Source organism: Protopterus annectens, chromosome 8.part1 (genome assembly GCF_019279795.1).
Source record: "Protopterus annectens isolate FY-2018-M chromosome 8.part1, PAN1.0, whole genome shotgun sequence".
Classification (NCBI taxonomy): Eukaryota; Metazoa; Chordata; order Ceratodontiformes; family Protopteridae; genus Protopterus; species Protopterus annectens.
Window position 1 is genome coordinate 270,845,745 of NC_056742.1, and position 19,542 is coordinate 270,865,286.

Sequence of the window (19,542 nt, forward strand, 5' to 3'; positions counted from 1 at the left end):
ACTATGCAAGGTTTCACCAAAAAAGAAATCCTCTGGAGGGGAAGCAGAGGGAATGGAGTCTTCTGCATCAGAATCCTCATAGGTAGATAAGGGTAAATCCTGGTCATCAGAAAAAAACAGAAATTTCAGAATCCTGATCAGAAGAATCAGAAGGAAAATCAGTTCTAGGTCTCTTAGTGGTAGAAGGGTGGCTTCCCCTGACTAGAGTTATAAGGTCTTCAGCCATTCTTATTTGTTTTTTAGGCATAGGGACCTGACCATGCAGTCTGGGTGTCGGTTTTCTGGGCATGGATCAAGTTTTAGGCCTTGAAGAAGAAGATGGTGTCGGATTAATATGCAAGTCAGTAGGCCTGAATACACCCTCAGAAGCTGGTGCCTGCACAGCGGCTCCGGACCCGTCCAAGGTAGACACATCCGCAGGTTCCACAGTCGAAGAAGCATCTCGTGGCATACTCGACTCTGAATGGATCTCAGTAGAGGCCTGCGAATCTGAAGTAGCGGGTATCAGAGGCTGCGAAAGCGCCTCACTGAGTACCGGCGAACTGGCGACTAGCTTAGGAGAAGTGTCGTCGGCTGCTTTGGACCTATGCAGTCTGTCTCTATCTTTATCTTTGCATTTTTTAGGAAAGTCGGTAGTCGGGTGGCTTACCAAACCATTTCTGGATAATTGAACCAAGTACCAAAATATTTAGATGCAAAAATGAACCAACGACAAATAGTATGAGGACTGAATAAGGCACAAAACCGACAGCGAGGTACGTCGTGGTCTGGGACTAGGCAAGGAATGCAGTACAAATGAAAATCTTTATGAGGTATTTGCTTTCCACAAGAAATACAATTGTTAACTTTTATGGACATCGGTTTAGAGCAAGAAAAAGGTTCCCCAATGGGGTACTGAGCTTAGTTGAAGACTTCGGATCTGAAACTCGAAAACGAAAATTACAGGAGTTGGCCGACCAGCACTTGCGAACTGCTTCTGCTTCGAGCACCGCAAGGCAAGAAAGACTGATAAAATGGCGTTGGCTGCATGCTTTACACCCCTGACTACCTGATGTCATGGAAGATGAGACAGCAACCGACGCAGGATCCAAGACTTTGATAATCAGGCCGACTGAGGGCTACCTGGAAGCAGATAACCCAATTGTGATGACTGCAACAGTGAAACACGAAGAACATCTTCCTTATTCCAGGAAAAGCGTCAGCCTCAATAACCAAATGGGTAATCAAGTATGGACCTATCCACAGCTCCACTATAAAGAGAACCTAAAGACAAAAGGAAATTGAAAGAAACAGAAAGAGAAGGAGGTTAACATGCTGCAGCAAGCCCTTCTTGCTCAATGTGTCAGGAATGACTCTCCTACTTGTTTGAAAGTGGATATACAGACAGAGAACTACCTAAGACTCTTAAGAAAAGCTATCTAGTATGGAGTAAAGATGATCCCTGTACCTATGTAGCTGTCCTCATGCCTAATACCTATGCTGTTTCCTGAAAAAGGTGACAATTTAGATGGTGAGGAATGGGACACTCTAGTGAGGAGGAGGCTAATCACTATCAAGCTGGTTGCCATCCCTGTCATAGTATTCAGTGCAGACATAAGACAGCATCTACTTTGGGGCTGCACCAGTGCAGCATTTGGCAGGGCAAAGGTGAAATCTTCCTAGATCCCAGACTCACAGAAGGCCTCAAACATGGTCAAGTACTGACTCCAGCAATAAGAACTGAAGGGTGGATAAGTAAGACACACTGCTGGGAGCCTAATACCTTAGTGTGTTGCAGTAGTGCACTTGCTTGCCACACTTGTCTCCATTTTTGTGAGCCTGTCCCTTAGCAGATAGGAAACTGATTGTGACAAAACATCACTCCATTTTGCTGGATGATGATACAAACACTGGCACTCTGGGGGCTACTGCAATTGTACCTTCAGGCCAGTAAGTTATTTTTGACAACAGCAAGCTCAGGGGAGAGACACCTGCTGAGCTCAGGAATAGATCCAAGGCATAGCCAGAGGTACAAGCCAATCAAGCCCTCATTGAGCTATGCGGCATCCCTGAAACATGCATCATTCTAAAAAGACATGAAGGAAAATAAGGCCTTCTGTTTAATCTTGGGGAGACAGAGAGGGAGAAACATACCCTTCAAATCTACAAAAACAAGGGCTGTTCCTATGATCATACTGAATGTCAGGCTGACAGGCTTTCACATGTAAACACTCACATGTCTTCCTGCTGCTAAGCCTGATACTAGAACCTATAGGCAAAATCTGACACCTGCAACTATAGCTCAGATCTAAGACTTAAAAACCTGCTTGACCTCTGATTCATGAGTTGTGAACCCTTCCTCTACTAATGGCCAGTGCAAATGACTTGGGAAAAGGACCCAAGAAAAGGAAGCCATTGAGTACTCCTTGTCTGTGACTAGATTTTTCAACGGGCCACACCCAACAAGTACGCTGGATGAATTTTCAGTTAAGCTAATCAGACAAGAATAAGATGGTGTAAACAACTTGGGATGCACTTCTCATCACAGATGTACCTCTAAGTCTACAAGTCCTCTTTGGAAAGGGAAGACTGCAAAAAGATTCAGCATCCACTAATCAAGGATGATCTGTGGACCTAGGAAGTCTGGGAAACTTCAACCAGCATCAAACTACCTCTTAGAGAACTAGGCTATACCCATTCCTCCCACTAAAGTCTAAGGCATTGAAACTCTGGCCCAAACAATGTTGGAAGAAACCTACACAGCAGCTTGATTCTACCATAAATCTTGAATTCAGAATTCTATAGCAAAAACGCAAACTAAGAGTATGGAAACATAGGAATGTTTACAGGTGACAGCAAAGATCATAAATGTAAGAGTAGCAAAAGGAGCTGGTGTGAGCAGGAGGTAAGCTCACTTATGCAGTATATGTGTAATGCCATGGTGTGTGTTTATCTTCAAAGGTACACCTGTCTCCATGCATGGGAACTTCTGGAAAAGATGCAAAATGATGACTACTGGAGAAAGTGCATCAACCACTGAAACCTACAAGAAAGGCTCCTGACACTAGATTACACATTCCTTGGAGATCTGGAAGAAATATTACCTTGAGAAGCCAAAGTAATAGCAGTGGTGTTTTCCATCAAAGCTCCTTAGCAAAATTCTTGAGGACAAAGCCACAATCAGTCTTCTCCTCCAAAACCTCTATGAAAGCATTGAAGAATCACATTTGCTAGGAAACAGTAAGACTAGGAGAGGTAAGCAATAAATGGAGATAAATGATTAGCAGTGTTCACCACCAACTGTAACAGTGTGAAGCAATGTGACATAAAAATGCTGACTTCAGTAAAGTGCAGCATTCTCTAGCTTCAAAAAAGATCCCATATACATAGTTTTAGTAAAACAGTGGCAAAACACTTAATAAAATAGTATGAAAATGAAATAAAATAATATCTGTATCAGAGCCAGAAAGAAGTGAAAGAGCATGTAACATTAGGAAATGGCACTAGGTCAACAAGAATTATAAGCAACTATAGTCAGTCACATATAATCTACCCTCTAGAACAAACAAGAACCCAAGAAAATATATTGATGAATAGAAACAGTGAAGAAACTGGCTCCTTCATTTGACATTCTGTTGCATAGAAAATTACACCAGATCAAAATCCATTATGACAACAAACAGAAAACACTGGACTGTTATTGCTGCAGAATGGGCTTTTTTGATGTTACTAGAAATAGTACAAGAGACTTAACTGGTACCATTTCTTCCCAGTCTCCTGTATGAATACAGACCGCTGCTAACTGCAGCTGGATAACTGACAATGGATAAGAATAGGTTAGCCTCTAGCTGTGCCAAAGTGAGCAATCACTTAATTTGGAAGAATGGGGTTACAAGCAGTTGAACCTTATCCCTGCATAAAGTTGAAAAATTAACAAAACTCCACTGCCAGCACACTATGAATATTTCTCACCTCTAAAACACAGTTAACAATCATTATCAAAGCTGTGGCATCAAAACCGATGTGAAGCTGCCCTGAGAAACACTTTCCTTGCATACAACAAAAGTAAAAATGTGAGAAACAATAAAAAAAAATGTAATGCTAGGGCGAGGGTCCAAAGGTTCCAACACAGTAAGTTAAAAACAATAAAATTTATTGAGTGCTTTCCTCCTTATACAAGCAGGACTTCATCAGAATACAACAAACACCAATCAAACCCTTTTATACACTTGTCACACCACTCAATTAACTAATTAAAACTCGATTATTTTAAAGGCATACCACACATTTTACTGCTAGGAAAATATCATAAAAATTACACGTGAAAATTAGTATACTAAAAACATAAAAATATATATACATTTCTATTAAGCCTGTATCACTGATGAGATCAGCTAAACTGCAGCATAGGTAATTAAGTTTATAATATTATTTTTATTTTGATTGGTGGTTTGTGATACTCTGATGAAGTCCTGCGTGTGTATGGACTAAAGTGCTAAATACATTTTATTGTTTTTAACTTATTGTGTCGGATCCTTTGGACTCTGGCCCCTAGAGTTACTTTTTTATTGTTTTGAGTTGGGCTCGTAATGCTTCACTACCTTTTGTTTATAAAAATATGAAAAAACTTAAAAAAGAAGGGATAAAACATTTCCACTGTGGAAGTTAAAAAGCCTCCTAGTGGGACAAGTGGGTTAATCACTGTAGCCAAGAAAGGGAAACAAGGCCATTGGCAGTAAGTATTAAATACATGGGTTTTATCTCAGTAGAGTACCACTCATCAATTCCGCACCTCCAGGGTTCTCATTCTTAGGGCTCAGAGATGAACGACGAACCTCACTAGTGAAGACTTGGTTTATGCAGAGCAATAAGGGCAGAAGGGGACAGCTACTACTGCTCAGCTGTTCAACACACCACAGCTATCTTCTTCAGTCAGCTTGTTCTTAATACCTTTGCATTTTGCATGTGAACAAGTCAACACACAAGAAAACATAGTTATGACTACAGCATCTTAAATTTGATTACAAAATGAATATGGTTTATCTAATTCCTTGAAAAATAAATAAATCAGTTAAACACTTCAGTTACTACCTTGAGTTATAACAGGAGTGAAATCTGGTTGCTCAGACTTCTTTTCAGCTACTGCAGCTTGTCCCTCCTCATCACTGTTTTCATCTGAAGTTGAAGAGTCCTCATCTGATGAACTTGCGAAGATAGCCTTAAATAAATCCATTGACGGTCTGCTTTCTGTTTCACCTTCATCTTCTCTTATACTTTGGCTTTCACTTTTAGGAGTTTCCTGTATCAAAGTCAAGGATAAATCCTTTTTAAAATATGCAGCATCTTACACAGCTAAACTGCATAGCCTGTACGTTAAATCACACGCATAGGTTTGGAACAAATCTTGGTTACTATATGACCATTAAATGCAACTTACAGATCTGCTATAATGATAAATATGAATTATCACAGTCCATCTTCTTCAAACCAGTAGGACTACAGCAATTGGAGCTTAGGCTGCTTAGCATTTGAAAGCTCTGGCTCATTCCCTTACCCCTAAATGCTCTGTGTTCTGTTTCTAGAGATCTCTAGTTTGCGGATTGAAAGCAATGCAAAGGCCCTGTAATAAAACATTGGAAAAAAGTATTAAAACAGATCAAATACTGAAACAGCTCACAGGCTGTCTACACCTGAGGCTGGGGAAAGGAGAGTGGTTATGAAGATAAGTTATGATTATTCAGATCTGTCATTGAAGTGAGTACATAACTTTTGCATCTTAAGTAATCAAGTCCATTTACTTCAAACCAGTAACAAAGAGTCTCAAGCTGATCCTCTAGTGTGGCATTATGAAAACATACCTTGAATGACTGCGGCCTCAGTGGAACAGCAAGATTTAAAATCACACACAGATCATAGTCCTGTGAAAGGATTCAGAAAATGTAATGTTGCAGTTGTGCAAATATCATTACAGATGCATTTCTGAAAAATGACCGAGGCTGCCATTGCTCTAACAAAATATGTTGCAGGATTGAACAGGCAGTCTTGTATTTTTCATAAAATTTAAAATAGTCCAAATGCCATATGGACAAAGTAACAGAGTTCAGCTTGGAAACCAATTTGTTAGAAGCAAAACGCATAAAACAACAGTGTCTTTTTGTGGATTTTGTTCTGTCTACATAAAGTCTCAACTACCTGTGTGCACCCACACAGTGCAATAGATACTTGCCTCTGCTGGAGTAATTAGGAACTAACAAAGGCAAACTTATGGACTGAATTAAATTTGTTTGCATGTTTAACTTCAGCATGGAGGAAGGGTTCATTTGCAAGGAAACTGTCCTTATGAAAATAAAATATGGAGACTTTACTCACAAGGCCTGTAACTCTGAAATGTTACTTGCCAAAGTAATGGCTAGAAGACAAAAAAAGTTTTCCAAATTAAGTTCTGTAGATCAGCTTTGGAAGCAGGTTTGAAATGTAGTAAAGATAGTTGTTCCATCATAAAGCAAAAAGCCAAAGAGGAACAACTTCCTTGAATGGAGGTCTTATATTTAGCATTCATTAAGAAAAACTTTACACATCTTTAAGGAAGTAAGACAAAAACACTGACATCCTTAGTGGAAAACAATGGCAGGAACATGAACTTTAACAGATAAGCAGCTGAGGCCTGTGTAAAAAATGTGGAAAAGGTGATCTAAAATAGTTGGCATAGATGCTTAAAAGGGATGCAACCCCTTGCAGGAAGCCCAGCAGATAGAGAGATGTCATTCTACATTTACAGGGTTTCCTAGTGTTGGTCTCAGCGAAGAACTGAGAATGTGAACAATACTAGGAAGGGTTATGCAGCACTTCTGGCCGTTACCAGAAACAGAACAACCATTTGGTTAGTCATAACTTCTAAAGGGCTTTAGTCATAGAGGATCCTCCAGAAGATGAATCCAAAACAGATATGGAACAAAACATGGAACTATGCTCATCAAGGCCAGAACTGTGTTATTACAAAGACTTTGGACTTGTTATGCCTGGTGGATATTAGGAAATAGACACTGCTGCATTTAACATTAGTCAGGAATGCAAACAGACTGAAGAATGACCTCTCTCAGCAATGGCAGAGTTTCTGCTCAAATGACAAACTGTGAGACCACTTGTGGGGGCATCAGTTAGCAACAACTGAACTGGTCATCTAATGAAATTGCTGCCGGAGGAATATGAATGTCTACCAAAAAGTGATTGACTGACATAACCCACTGCCATACTCTCATGACTTCTCAACATAAGGGGTAGGAATGAGTTCCACTTTTCTTGTTTATATGGCATATTGTGAATGGCAATTACACTGTGTGGAAGAGACTCCTGAAAGGCCTGCAGAGTTAGAAGGACCACTCTCATCTCTGAAACACTGATGTGTAGACTGGCCTGTGCCTGTGACCAAGCCAAGGACTGTCTGTCCTTGACAATAACCCCCCCTCATCCTAAGGCAGTGGTGCCCATTATGACAGTCACTGTAGCAGTGGAGTGAAGTGAAACTGACTGTCCGGAGTAAGGTTGGAGTGTGAAGACAACACCAGCACAAATGTGTTCTGTATGCTTTGGATATTCTGACATGACTGGACTGGGTGGCAGGTTGGCATGGTGGTTAAGGTGCCCATCTTATAAGCGCAAGTTGCAGGGTTTGATTCTCACATGGAGTAATTGGCTGTATTTTGAATGGACTACAAGGGCAGTTAGCTTAGTTATCCTGGACATGTGATCTTACAGTTTGAGGGTTCAATGCAGACCCTGCATTAGAAACTTTGAATGAAGTACAATGTAAATCACAGCTATCATTATGTCTATCCTTTTGAGGCAAAGAACTGCTGAAACTGACAACCGTAGAAGATGTGTCACTGCATTATGAACAGAACTTCTCAATGTCCTCCAGTTTGTCTGTAACTTTGTTTTAAACATCTTTACTAAATCATCACATTTTAAACTGCAGCAAGAGTTTACATGCATCAATAAAAAAAGAAATCAAACCACAATAACAGTTTCCATTGCTTTCATGCAAGTACACATATATGACTTGGTTTAACACTTTTCACTCCAACATAAAAATAAATTGCTTAAATCTCACTTCTCTCATGAAGATTATTCTGCATGCATTGTTCCCACAGATTCCATTTATTTGTCTGGCATTTGATCCTTCCCTTTTCTAAAGATCCCAACTCCAGTTCTTTTAACTCTCTTACAATATTCAGACATTCAAGATTTTGATTTCCATTTTCTCATAAATATTTTGTCAGTGGCCAAATGATAGTTCCTGCAGCATGCACAACTGCATTGCTTTTCCATGTACAGAAAGACACTTCAGCGTTATTGTTTTCAGCATTTTTTTTTTGTTCTTCAATTTAAGAGCTGAGGGGGCTTCTAATATCAGTAAGCATCAGCAGAAGGCTGACTAGTACAAAAGTAAAAAGTCAAGTTTTCTATGGTATTCTGAAATCCCTTTATTTGGCTCTTCAGTTGAACATCTGGGGAGTGGCATGGATTGGCTGTTGTATTAGCTTTCTATAGTAACCAAATGCCTGTTTTGTTTCCCTCTTTTGCTCTTCACTCGAAGAGCTGTTGGGCATAGACTGGTTGCTGAGCTCTTCACTTTCACTGGAAGACATGAGGGGGCACAGATCTGACTACTGTAGAAAGCCAGTGCACCAATCGACCTTCTACAGTAAGCTGAAGTCCTCCTTTTTTTTCGACAGTTACAGCTCTGGTAAGGCATTCTATGGCTAGGCAATTCAGATTTTATCACAGCTCAAGAGAATCTTTCCTCAGTTATTGCCATTTGTTCCTAAAACATTTCTATCAAAGTACTCCAGCTGGAATTTTTTAAATCTGCAAACTTGTTATATTCCTAAAAAAGGATGCCTCCAATTACCTCTCTCTTCTCTATCACAACTCCAGCATTTGTTATGTGCCTGAGAAAACAGCCTCTAAAAATCTACTTGCAGTATAAAAATACTTATGCAAATACTTTTCAGGCAAAAAATCATAAACCTTCTAAATTTTCTGCATACTTGGGAGCCCTACACATTTCCTCCCAATGTTTCTTTGTAAAATCACTTTCCGTTCTCTTTTCACAATCTTTTCTAACTTCCTCTGATTGATTCTTATGGTTGCCATACAGTGTTTTATATGCTGTACCAAGTATCCCTAACGAAGAAAGAAAAAGTTTTATTTAAAAAGTAGAAACGGTTGAAGCGGATATTAGATAAAAGAAAATTATAAATGATCAATAAATTATCTAATATATCCTGGATCAATAAGCAATATAATACAGAGTGGAAAAATTTCAAAACTGAACAAACTTCCCTCACACAAAACAGAAGAGAAGCCTGGGGCTGTTTCTCTGCTGCAAGCTTATCAAGCAGCATCAATTGAGAACTGATGAAGTAGAACGCAGAGCACTGTGGGTAAAGGGGAAGAGTTAGAGCTTGGCAGAGTTTCAGATGCTGACCTGCCTAAGTCCTGATGGCCTTTGTCCTACTGATTTGAAGATGATGAACCTGATCTTTCCAAATACACTGCATGAAAACAGCTGTATTTCAACAGCTATCAGAAAACAAAGTCGGCTAGATTAGAAAAGTAAGCAACATCTACTTATTACAGTGATCTAGAAATGTACAGAGACTTCAAGATAAACATGCACAGAACCTTAGAAACATGTGTATTACAATGGTTCTTTAGCTATGGTATTCTATTTTCATTCCAGGAGTCTTAGCAGCAACCATTTGCATTAACTGCCAGCATTCACCCACATTTTGTCATTCCATTGAGCCCCAAGTACTGAGCTGTAAGACCTCAACTATTATTTTTGAGTACATAATTAGTTTAATGCAGTCAGCATGATGAATATACGTTGTCTCTACTTACCTACAGAATGTATCAAAAGTAGCATTCCACAAAATACAATCAGTATATTCATATTATTCATTTAAATTTCCTGATATTTGCTTTATCTTTTTCAGAGCTGCAGGACAGCTAGAGGCTGTTCCAGTCCTCAACAGATGTATGGCAGAGGGGATTCCAAGATGACTGCATTCTGAAAAGTAGGTTCATTAGAGCTCTCCTAGTGTGAAAAATAAAAGTAGTGTAACAAATTCAGTAAAAACTAACAATCTGGGTAGAATTAAATTTTTGGTTAATCAGTACACTGCTTGGGTGTTAACAAAGAAGAACTATAGATAAATTAAGAGGTCAACTAGAAATGAATAATAAAAATAAACTTTGGTGGGAAGAACATGGCAGCTGTTCAGCAAAAAGCCGTTAAGGTTTCAGCTTTGGTAAGGGGATGGCTTCCAGTAATTTGGAGGGAATAATAAATCAAATACAATCAGAGGTATTTAATAACTGGGACACTGGATGAATGGCGACAAAAAGTTAGAAAAATCAGAAGAACTTTAAGCAAGCTATTCTGATAAACTGAAAAGAGTGCAGACATCAGAGGATAAAAGGAAGGAAAAACTGGCCAAATATGAGGCTTCTCAAGAAGAAATGTTTAAAAAAGTTGTAGAGTTAAAAGACAGAGTACACAGAGAAAATTTGAGATTTGCTGATACATCAGAGAAAACGCAAGGAATAGAAAAAATAAAAATAAACAAATGCACTAGTATTCCACAGCAGAATTTGTTAATTGAAAGGGCACCAAACTGTTTGCATGCATCAAATCTGGCAATAAAATGAAGCCGAGACCTATATTTGTAAACATGTAGTCCTACCAGCAGAAAGAGGTGCTCTTGACAAAACTGTGGCAGATGGGAAAAGTATTACAAATCGGGGCAACATATTTGTGAAAAAATATTATTCTGTGTACATCAGGTAGAAGATAAAAAAAGTTTATCACTGCAATTAGAGGATATTGACAAGCAGATGTGAAATTCAAGTTGCTATGTTCACCTATCTTTAGAATGATCTTGTAGGATTACATACATACTTAAATGCAGAACAGGTCAAGGAGGAAATAAAAAGTTTAAACAAAGTATGAGCCAGCAAGACGAGGGGTAGCCTGCTTCTCATTTTTCCGATAATAACAAAGCCCATGGAGATAAAGTGCCACAACATCATTTCCATTCTTCCTAAGGAAAATGACCAAGTGACAGGACAATCAAAAAAACAGTAAATGACTAGAAAAATCAGGAGTACCCATACCTCTCAACCTGGAAACACCAAAAATCTGGACAAGGCCCATGAAAAATAGGTACAAATCTGTACGAAGATTAACATACAATTTGCATACATAATTAATTATGTAACCCAGCCCACTCCGACAGAATTTTGGGATACCAATATTAAAAACAAAATATAATCCGGACAACAGAGTTTTATTTATATTAACATTTGAACTTGTATACAGCTAAATTGTATAAAACTATTTTTTATAGAAGAACATTGCATTTTAATCTGCTACACTAATATTAAATAACAAAATATAACCAGAACAATATTGTTTTATTTATATTAACATTTGAATAACATTTGTAAAAAAAATTGAGCTTGTATAAAATTAAAGCACATTCTACACAGCTATGTTACTATTTAGCCATTGTGTTGTGATCCAGTGACCAAAAACTCCTCCAGTCTACAAACCTAGCAAATCTGCTGCCATTGGCTGCTAAGACCTAGAACTCCTTATCTGTACTGATCAGGTCTATACCCTCCCTCCCGTCTTTCAAAACTGCTCTGAGAAAGACTTTGTTCCTAGCTAAAATCTGGCTATGTTCTAGCTCAAAATCAGGATAAACTATATCGCTAAATGTGAACAAGGACGTGTTCATTCCTTATACCTCCTTACTTCTTCATGTTATCATAGTCTCTTCCCTGACTTTCTCTTCAAATACGGCGTAAGCCTGTTTCTCCCTCATTTCATATTACAATACCTGTTTGTATTAGACTAACTTACCTTTAATTTCTCTACAAATTACCTACAATTTCTCTAAATATTAAATTGTCATATAACTTGTATCAATTAACCAATGTTTTTATATTATGTCTAATTTGTTATAATTTTTTAAAATACAGATATTTTTGTTTATTTTTGAATATTATAAAATTATTGTTCTTAAAATGTTTTGTAATAATTTGGAGCTTTTCTCCCTGCACCTCCTGAAAATGGGCTTCTACTCAGTTGGACTTTCCCAGTAAACAAATATATATATATATATATATATATATATATATATATATATATATATATATATATATATATATATATATATTCTTCAAATAAAGCAAGCTAATATAAAACTTGCAATTCTAACAACATTCTAAATGTATAAAGATCAATATTTAAAATCTGTGCCCATTTGTATACCCCCCCCCATTATTTAAGGCTGTATCCAGATTTCTTGTGTTAGGAAGTTGAGAGGTATGGTTACTTTAACCAATCATGATTTTAATGATGCATCTGAATGTACTTCAAAATATAACTTGCATATTTAATACATTTCTTGACTTTTTAATTATGTGTATGCTATTACTCATTATCCGCTGTGATGCAGCGGTAGCGTTGTTGCCTCACAGCAAGAGGTTCTCCCATTCGATTCCCGGCTGGAGTGCCCTCTGTGTGGAGTTCTGGATGTCCTCCCCGCGGTTGGGTGGGCGTTCAAAAGACATGCGTAAATAGGAGTCCCTTCGTTGAAGGTTGGACGTCGAGTTGGCACCTCAGCGTTTGTGAAAATCTACTGCCAATCACTAGCGGACCGGAGTTCCGCTGTGGCGACCTCTAACAGGGAAAAGCCAAAAGACAAACAACATTGAATAAAAAAAGGTATACAAAAATATGTACTTAGAGAAAAAAAGAAAAAGTGAGAACAGAAATGCCAGAATATTTGAAATGCCAGAGAAAAGAGAATAAAATTTATTGGAAGCTAGGGCTAAAGGAAAAAAAGCCTACTATGCTGAAGAAATGAAGTCACAAATAGTTAAAAGAAACCAAGTGTGCCTCTTTAAAATGCCTGAGCAGACAAACAATGATTCAGAGACTTGTTCTAAAATCAAAAAAAAAAAAAATCAGTGAAGTGGATGATTCCGGTTGTTTCCATTATTAGCACAGTTACCTTTTTGTTCTAGCGACTGCCCAGCTCTACTGTATGCCATATAAGGCACAACACACAGATGTAATTTAAAAGAAAAGACCGAATTTAGTATACTCAAAACCTGAAAAGCTTTATGTTTTGCAGGCTCGCAGCAAATTCCGAAGTCTTCCTGAGCTATTATGTCATTGTAAATAAGAATAACATACTACTAGTGCATACTTTTGGAGTTTTTACATGCCTTATATTAATAATGAACTTATTTGAGCTGTTTTACTATGCCTACCCCATACCTTGTGTAGCTGTCTTAGGGAATTTGAGAACTTTGTTAATGTTTTACTATACCTACTCCCACAACTGTCTAGTAAAGCACCATTCACTGATGCTTTGCAGTTCGGCCAAGCAGTTTTTCAGCAAAGTGTAATTCTCAGAGCAGAACAGAACAAGGCTGTGTGGTAGGTATAGTAAACCTTGCCATGTATTTATACGCAAATGCTGCAAATACCTAACATGTAATATGTTATGTATTAAATAATAAATGTTAAGTTGTCAATCTCGCCTTCATTCTTGCTTGATGGGTTCGGAGCCGATCCCTCGGCTCCGACTCGGCACTTGCTAAGCTCGAGAGTCACTTTTACCAGCTCGAGGCAGCCCCATATCCCATGATGCAAGGCGGTAAGTACTCAGATCTCGTTTGCCGCTTCGCTTATGAGGTCCTCCTTTTACCAGCTCCTGGTAAGTAATTCACTTTTTGGATATTTAAGCCCCTTTTTGTTAAAAACCCCTTAATATTTAGTTATTAGTTAATTATTTACATTTTGTGACAGAAATTCCCTGTCTCTTCTAATTTTTTTTAGTCAAACTTTACCCATCCCATCCCCTCCCTGTTAGGGTGTGTGTGTTTGTTTATAGAAATACCTTTTGGTATTTTATTTACGTTAATTTTTTGACTGGTGTGTGTGTGCGTTTTTGTAAAGCACCATGTCAAAGGAGAGGGTCTCAGGTTTTAAGAAGTGTGACTCGTGCTGTCAGAAGATGTCTCTGACAGACGGTCACACTTCTTGCCTGTACTGCCTGGGGCCTCTTCACCTGCAGGACTCCTGTGCTATTTGTCATTCCTTCAGCCAGAGAGTCCTGCAGGAAAGACGCAACAAGCTGATCCTTAGGGGTCTTCTTAAGCCGGAGGGCTCTCCGGCTAAGTCGGCCCCATCTAAATCAGCTAAATCTTCCAAGGCCCAGGCTTCTGTATCTAAGCCTGCGGCCTCGGCTCCGACTCGTTCCGAGTCGAGATCGGCTCCGGCTGGAGCCGATTCTGGCTTGACAAAGCCTTCGGCACCGATGGCTATCGGTGCCGAATCTGTATCGACCACTTCGGTGTCGGCTCCGATCGGTTACGACACCCATGTGGCACAGGCATCGGTGTCGGCTCCGATCGGCTCCGACACTGTTACTTTGGTGGCTGTATCGGCTCCGGCTGGAGCCGATGCATCGAGGCTTCCTGTCGGCTCCGATATAAGTCTTCGGCTCCGACAGGATCTATAGTATCGGTTCCGATGGCTCATTCCAGGAAGAGGTCGAGGTCTCCTTCCTTGGAGCCGATACTTTCGGCTCCGGCTTCACCTCTCCTTTCGGAACGGAGCCATCGGAGCCGATCTTCAAGGTCATCCAGACTGTCAGATCATGACCTAGAGAGAGTGGTCAGTAGATTACTTAAGTCACAGGTACTGGCCCAAATGTTACATAGTCCGTCTCAACAGACGACTGTTGGTCCACACCCCGTTACAGTTCCTCCTTCAACTCTACCCCAGAGCTTGGAGTTGGAGTCTTCGGGAATGGTTACTGCTACGGCTGGAGGACGGATTCCTCCTTCTGTTCCTTCAGCCTCTACTCTTATCTCCTCTTGAGACCTTCCTTAGAGGGATTCGGTGGTCGGGCTTCCATGGTCTCCTCTGAGGGGGTGAGTGGCATCGGACCCTTGTCCGAACCCGCTCTTCCCTTGGAGCCTCGGCCTTGGTGAGCTCGGCTCCGACATCTGCCTCGAGACTTCCCTTCGGTGGTCCCTGGAGTTCCTAGCTCTTCGGAGCGGGTTCTCTCGGACCTGCCTGGGAGGGGAGCATTCGAGGTGATGAAGAGTGTACTGGCCACTGGTATCAGTCAGCAGTCTGTTCCCGTAGCTCCTCCCTCTATAGTACCTGTTGACATCTCTGCCACTTCTCTTGCTACAGGACCCAGAGATCCTCCGTCTCAGGTTTCCCCATTGGGAATTTCCCCCTCTTCCGAGGATTCTCCGGATGTTTCGGGAGATCCTCCTAGGAAGAGGACTTGTAAGAGGAAGCATGTAGACTCCCCCGAGTCTGTCACTGGATACTGACTTTGATGAGTCAGAGGGATCCCCTAGATCCACCTCTGAGGATGTCTCCTTCTCAGACATCCTAGAACTCCTTAAACAGAGGGGAAACTGGCCCACCAACAATCCCTCTGAGGATGAGTCGGTATACCTAGAGGCGTTTGGATCTCGGCCCTCCACCTCCTGGGTGTCTCCGCCTTTCGACCCCCTTATGCAGGTTATTGCACGAAAGGCGTGGGCAGCACCTGACTCTGTAGAGCCAGTCCCTAGGAGGCCTTCAAAATTTATCACTGCCCGTGTGACAAGCAATTCCTCACTAAGGGTGTCCCGCTGATGCCATGGTGGTGGCTGCGGCCACCAAAAGGAACTTGCAGATCCTTCCGTGCCCGTCCATCCTCCTAATAAGGACTCTAGGACCATGGATAGGTACGGTAAGCGGATGTTTTCCTCAGCGACCTTTGCTATGCTCGCTGAATTATTTTGTCACTTCACCAGACTCCAGAGGGATATCCTTAAGGAGCTGGGTGAAGTAGTTCAGGATCCTACAGCTGCAGGGGCTCAAGAAAAAATTGCTTCGCAGCTAGGAACCCTCAATTCCATTGCAAACTCCTCCATGCGGCTAATATCTTATGCTGCGGATGGAGCGAGTAGAGCCGCAGGTACAGGTGTGGCTCTTAGACGCCAAGCCTGGATGCGGCTATGTGATTTTGCAGATCCCTTTAAGGCGTCCTTCACAAATTCTCCCTTTGATGGGTCAGCTTTGTTTGGCCCTCAGGTGAAGGAAACCTTGACCAGGTGCGAACAGGACGGCAAGACTCTTTCTGCTGTTGGAGTCCGTTTTTCCACCCCTTCTAGACCTTATCCCAAAGGACAGAAAGGTGGGAAAATGTGGTTCCGTAAATCCCAAGGAGTCACGCCGGATTCACGTGGTCAGTTTACCCCTAGAGGCAGAGGGGTAACAACAACAGACGCCCGCTCTAGAGGCAGAGGGGGTCCGAAACCAGGGAAACAGAGAGCCTCTCTCTGACAAGCCCTTTCAGCATCCCTGAGATGTTGCCCGGCTGTCCCTCCTTGGAGGCAGTTGGGGGAAGATTATCACTGTACCCAGAAGCCTGGCATTCCCTCACTCAAGACAGATGGGTACAGTCGATCATATCCAAGGGTTACATAATTCCTTTCGAGGAAAGTCCCTTCCCTCAAATTCCCTTCCAGATGTACCACCCGGTCTAAGGGAAATTGCAGAGTTAGAAGTCTCAAAACTACTGCAAAAGAGCCATTCAGCCAGTTACAATAGACCATTCAGAGCCCGGAATCTACTCAAGGTTCTTTTGGTCCCCAAAAGACGGGAGACTGGAGACCAATATTGGATCTCAGCAGACTCAACAAGTCTGTCAGGAAGACAAGATTCAATGGTCACTCTTCAGTCAATTCTGCCCTTCTTACAGAAGGACAACTGGATGTGCTCAATAGATCTTCAGGATGCGTACTATCACATCAAAATTCACAGACGCTCCAGGAGATTTCTCCGCCGGCTGGGGTCCAGTCATTTCCAGTTCAGAGCCCTGCCCTTTGGTCTCACTACAGCCCCAGAGTGTTCACCAAATGCATGGCAGTGGTCACGGCTCACCTGAGACGTCAAGGATTCCAGGTGTTTCCATATCTCGACGACTGGCTCCTGTCAGCCACCACCAGGCATCAGCTTATACAAGCCAGGGATTACACAATAAACCTTTGTTCTCATTTGGGCATCTCAATCAACTTCAAAAGTCATCCTTATCGCCCTGCCAGTCTATTACCTTCATAGGCGCAAACTTAAACACTGTTCGGATGTCAGCTACCCTTACAGATCAAAGAGTTTCAGACATTCAGAGTCATGTCAGGATCATTCTGGCCAACAAGAAAGTACAGGCCAGAATGGTTCTAAAGGTATTAGGTCTCATGGCTGCGGCCATTACTCTTCTTCCCTGGCTCGATTCTACATGCGCCTTCTTCAGTGGATGCTGTTCACACAATGGTCATACCAGCAACTTCCAATGCGTCACCAGATTCTGGTGACACAGACATGCAAAGAGCATCTTGCTTGGTGGATCACATCTCCTCAGGTTCACCAAGGCAGGTACTTTGTACCCCCATCTCCGATAGCCACTGTCACCACGGATGCCTCCCTGATCGGGTGGGGGGGGTCATTATCAGGGCAGGATGGTTCATGGGACGTGGCAACCGTTCGAGTACCATCTGCACATAAATGTCCTGGAGATGAGAGCAGTGCTTTTAACGTTGCAAGCCCTCAACGACTTTCTTCCCGTAGGGACAATTGCAGTCCACACAGACAACATGTCTGTAGTTTGGTATATCAACAAACAGGGCGGAACCAAGTCCTACCCCTTGTGTCGAGAAGCGCTCAGACTATGGCAATGGGCGATCTCCTCTCATCGGTTTCTGGTAGCAACGCATATCCCTGGGAAAACCAACATTGTAGCGGACAGATTGAGCAGAGCTATTCTCATGCCTCACGAGTGGTCTCTCAAGCAATCTATAGCGGAAGAGATTTTTCTGGAATGGGGTCGTCCATGTTGCGATCTTTTTGCTACTCCCCAAAACAGCAAATGTCCAGACTTCTTCAGCCTCTTCCCTCTATCAGGCCATCCCCCCAGAGACGCTCTGACCCAGGATTGGCCCCAGGGACTTCTTTATGCCTTCCCTCCATTTCCTCTGATCCCTCAGGTTATCCAGAAAGCTACCGTTTTGAGAGCCAAATTGATTCTCATTGCCCCTTACTGGCCTCGACAGGTTTGGTTCCCGTTCCTCCATCATCACCTTTTGGTGCAGCCGTGGCATCTGGACCCAGTGCCAGATCTTCTGATACACCAATCGGGTCAGCTGCACCGGTCAATCCCTTCTCTCAACCTCACAGCATGGTTGCTCCACTTCCTTCCTTAGCCAGGCTTCCTTTGATCTCTAACCCAGTTAGAGACATCATAGTAGCTTCGCTAAAATCCTCTACCAGGAGGATTTATACAAGCAAATGGAAACGTTTCTCTTATTGGGCTAAGGCCAAGAATATCGATCCTTTTACTGCCCCTGTTCAGGCAGTCCTGGACTTCTTAGCAGAGATTTTTCATGCAGGCTCCTCTTCTTCCACAGTCAGAGTTCAATTGGCTGCTATTTCCAATTTTCATGTTGGGATAGCAGATCATAATATCATGTCCCATAGGCTCTGCAGGGCCTTCTTGAAAGGAATTTTCCTACTAAAACCTCCAATCAGGAATCCTCCTCCTCAGTGGGATCTAAATTTAGTGCTGACATCCTTGATTCTTCCCCCCTTCGAGCCAGCTGCTTCTTGTTCCCTGAAATATCTTTCTTGGAAAACTTTATTCCTAGTGGCTATTACATCGGCCAGGAGGGTGTCTGAACTTCATGCTCTTTCGGTTCGACCCCCCTATTTGGTTTTTCACAAAGACAGAGTATCTTTGAGAACTAACCCAACCTTTTTGCCCAAGGTCGCTTCAAAGAACAATTTGAATCAATCCATTGATCTCCTGTATTTTTCCTAACTATTCAGATAGAGCTGAACAAAAGCTACATTATCTTGATGTCCACCGTCAACTTAGATATTATTTGGACAGAACAAAAAAATTTAGAAAATCTGATCAACTTTTTGTTTCCTATGCGGACAATAAAAAAGGCCTTCCTGTTTCTAAAGTGACTTTGTCTAGATGGCTTTCTTCGGTCATCTCTGAAATTTATCTGCTCAGGGGAAAACAGCTGTGCTCAAAACCTAAAGCACATTCAACTAGGAGCTTAGCTACTTCTACAGCTTTTCAAGCTAGACTTCCTTTAGACACTATTTGTGCAGCGGCCACTTGGGCCACTCCTCACACTTTTGTTTCCCATTACAAATTGGACTTGGCCTCCAGGGACAGAGCCAGTTTTGGCTCTACAGTCCTCAAGAGTTTGTTCCATTGAGCCACCCAGGATAGAGGTGCTAGGGACGCGGTCCCATCAAGCAAGAATGAAGGCGAGATTGACAACTTAACATTAAGAAGTTATGTACCTACCATAACGTTCCATGTTAGTTGTCTTCTCTCGCCTTCTTTCTTGCGACCCTCCCTCCTTCCCCCTGGCCTGGACAGACCTTGTTATAAGAAACTG

The 19,542-nt window shown here is 41.6% G+C and overlaps 1 protein-coding gene across 1 annotated transcript in view; it reads right to left on the reverse strand.

The window, feature by feature from the left end:
* Positions 1-19,542, reverse strand: part of GPATCH1 (G-patch domain containing 1) — a 780,183-nt gene that overhangs the window by 127,897 nt on the left and 632,744 nt on the right. The window contains exon 16 of the mRNA XM_044081593.1: positions 5,071-5,278. Within this exon, the coding sequence (XP_043937528.1) occupies positions 5,071-5,278 (208 nt within the window). The remainder of the gene's footprint in view (positions 1-5,070; positions 5,279-19,542) is intronic.